This window comes from Notothenia coriiceps, unplaced genomic scaffold (assembly GCF_000735185.1).
Source record: "Notothenia coriiceps isolate Sejong01 unplaced genomic scaffold, NC01 NC01_scaffold00005565, whole genome shotgun sequence".
In the NCBI taxonomy this organism is placed as follows: Eukaryota; Metazoa; Chordata; class Actinopteri; order Perciformes; family Nototheniidae; genus Notothenia; species Notothenia coriiceps.
Genome location: NW_011338266.1, coordinates 247 through 3,220, shown reverse-complemented (window position 1 = coordinate 3,220; position 2,974 = coordinate 247). Strand labels below are relative to the sequence as shown.

Below are 2,974 nucleotides of genomic sequence, written 5' to 3'. Positions count from 1 at the left end.
GTGAGGTAAAATAACAAAACAATAGAGCGTGCTGGGAGTTGAACCACCGACCCTCAGCTTGGAAAACTTCAATTTACCCCCTTGAGCCCCTTGAGCCAAAGTCAGGCCCACACAGTGCATTAACATCTTACTATTACCTTACATTATAACATTGTCTTTACTTAAAAGCTTCTACCTTCGAGCTTTATAATCTGTTCAATGGTATTTTATCATTTAAGTACATGTCCGTTACAATGCAAAAAGGATCTTTCATGACATTTTAACTATTGTACATTTTGACATGAGGAGGAGAGGACTTGTCAGAGGCCATATTGCAAAAACATTAGTTGAAACTCATCACAGGAAATGACAGTCCAATGTCTTACATCTGTTCAGAAAACACAAGGCTGCCAGGCAACGGCGTAACTATCGACGGTGCAGTTTTTTTGGGGGCCCCAATGGCATTGACCGGTTCACGCAGTCTCAAGTAACCAAGCAACCAAAATTAATTTGTAATTTGTCTGTCCAATGACCTTGCTCCCTTTCATGTCATGTGATACCTTGCGTGACGACCGAACCGTTTAATCAACCTGAACTGTACTGTAGCTAGCAGCAGCAAGTTCGGCAGCATTATAAAACATTTAATAGCTTGCATTTATAATGTACAGCAAACCAAAGCACAAGAGTGGCGCTCAAAAGAGAAAGGACAAGAGAGAACAAGCAGATGTAACAGCTAAACTGACGAAATTAGACCGGTTTTTCATATATCGTCCTCGAAAAGGCTGTTCCTCATCGTCCCAAAAAATACAATATGTTCTATTTGTATTCATACCTCTTAATGTGTGTTTGTATAAAAAAAGAAGGTGCAACAAAGATACATAATAATAATACATATATTATAGGCTATGAATAATAATACATATAGAAAAATATAGAAAAACCTGGATCATGTATAGCACGGTGCCCAAGAGAAGACAGTCAATTATTGCTTTATAACTGTTTAAAAAATGTGTATTGAGAAGAAGCATACAAGTGTAAGTACAGACTTCTTTGGGGTTGAAACCATGCTTCTCTTTTCCAACATAGAAGACAAACAGAACAGCCAACAAGAAATAATAAAGAAAACAAATGAATACCATACTTAATGACATACATAGTCATAGTGGGAAAGAACATACAAAATAGTAATTATTGCTTTATAATTTATATAAATGGTGTGCTAATAATAGTAGGCCTACATTGATTTATTGAGAAAAATATTGCTAAAATAAATAGCGGATATTACTTCTATTTTGAAACTTTTGACAGTTGAACCGGAAGTGGCATCTATCGTTGTTGTGGCTGCAGAAAACATCACTTTTAACACCTTGCTAACGGTCATGAAACCCCTCACTCACAGCATCAATTCTCCGGAGTATTTCAGACTCTATGTGCCCATACCCTAACCTGAAGACCCTCGGTGTTCCCGGAAAGCCTCTCACCCCCGGCTGAGAGATGTCAGTAGTGACGGTGCAGCTCGGGCAGTGCGGGAACCAGGTGGGTCAGCAGCTGCTCCACAGCCTCCTCTGCGACGCTCAGGACGGCCAGAGGAAGGAGCTCTGCACCGCCAGCCGGGAGCGCTTCTTCCATCAGGACACACATGGAGGTAACGGGATTATATAACTATAACATTCTTGTTGTTAACCACCAACTATGAGCACTATATGCCGTTAATAACTGCAAGAATAGGTGGCTGCTAAATCCTCAGAACTGTTACAGGATGTGTAACACAGAACAAGATAAATGTGTTTAGGTAACATTAAGCTGTTTTTGGCTCTTTTCTGCTGTAATAATGTAAATGTCCCCTCTGTGGGACTAATACAGGTATTCTGATTCTGAAGCCTGCTGCTCAATAAAGAAGTTATCAAAATGATAAATAATGACATCTCAAAAGTTTAAACGGAAGAGAATTAGGTTCACATGTGAAAACACTTTTGAGATCTACAAAAAAGGGAATTCCTAAATTCTGACCGTAATCTCAGAATTCAGAGATAGAAAGTTGAGATAATAAGTCATCATCATAGGTTAGTCATCATATTGATGTCGTTTCTTATTATAATGGAAAACAATCCTTTTTATTATCAGATATTATGTTAAGATTTTGAAAAGCAAGTCATTATATCGATATTATATGATTCAAGATTCAAGGCATTTATTGTCATGTGTACATAGCTACAGTGTAGTTATGACAATGAAAATCTTAGGTCACAGGCTCCGCCAACAGAGCAACACAATAAAACAGATAAAATAGTGCAAGGAAATACAAATATAATATAATAGAAATTGTGCAAGAATAGTCTATATACAAGTAATTGGAATATGATATATAATATATGATATGAATGTTATGGATGTTCTTTCGAAAATGCAGGTGTTTAACAGTCTTATGGCCTGTGGGATAAAAATGATATGATCTTGAGTTTCTTTCCTTTACTGGTGGAAACGAGCTTCCATCGATAACACACCTTTAATGTTGCTTCCTAACTGTGAGGCTCACCTGCTGACCTGTCATGTCACCCTGTGTTACTTTACAGAGCTTGTTGCCCGGGCTGTGCTGATCGACATGGAGCCCAAAGTGATCAACCAGAGCATCAGCAGGGCTGCGAGATCCGGCATGTGGCGGTACGGAGAGACGTCACACTTCAGCCAGAAGCAGGGCTCTGGGAACAACTGGGCCAATGGGTAAGGACAGTTCCCCCCAACTCTTTCTGTTAAAACATGTAATAACCAATCATCTGTGGCGAACGAGAAAACATTAATCCTGTGTTTAGAGATTGTTAAAGCTTGTATTCAGGGTTGGGAGCCTTGCTTTCAAAATGTAATCTGTTACAATAACAGTGTAAATACTTTACTCTTTAGTACAGCGTACAGTTAGGACTGGTTTTAAACTCCCTCTTAAACATCCCCATGGACCCTTCATTTGATGGAATTGTAATTATTGTATTCTAACTGCATT

The 2,974-nt window shown here is 38.7% G+C and overlaps 1 protein-coding gene across 1 annotated transcript; it reads left to right on the top strand.

The window, feature by feature from the left end:
* Positions 1–1,308: 1,308 nt before the first annotated feature.
* On the top strand, positions 1,309–2,700 carry LOC104943039 (tubulin delta chain-like; the record flags this gene model as incomplete). The annotated part of the gene is made up of 2 exons (XM_010768358.1): positions 1,309–1,624; positions 2,553–2,700. Coding segments are annotated over exons 1-2 (299 nt in total), but the record flags the coding sequence as incomplete, so codon positions are not given.
* Between the last annotated feature and the right edge of the window lie 274 nt (positions 2,701–2,974).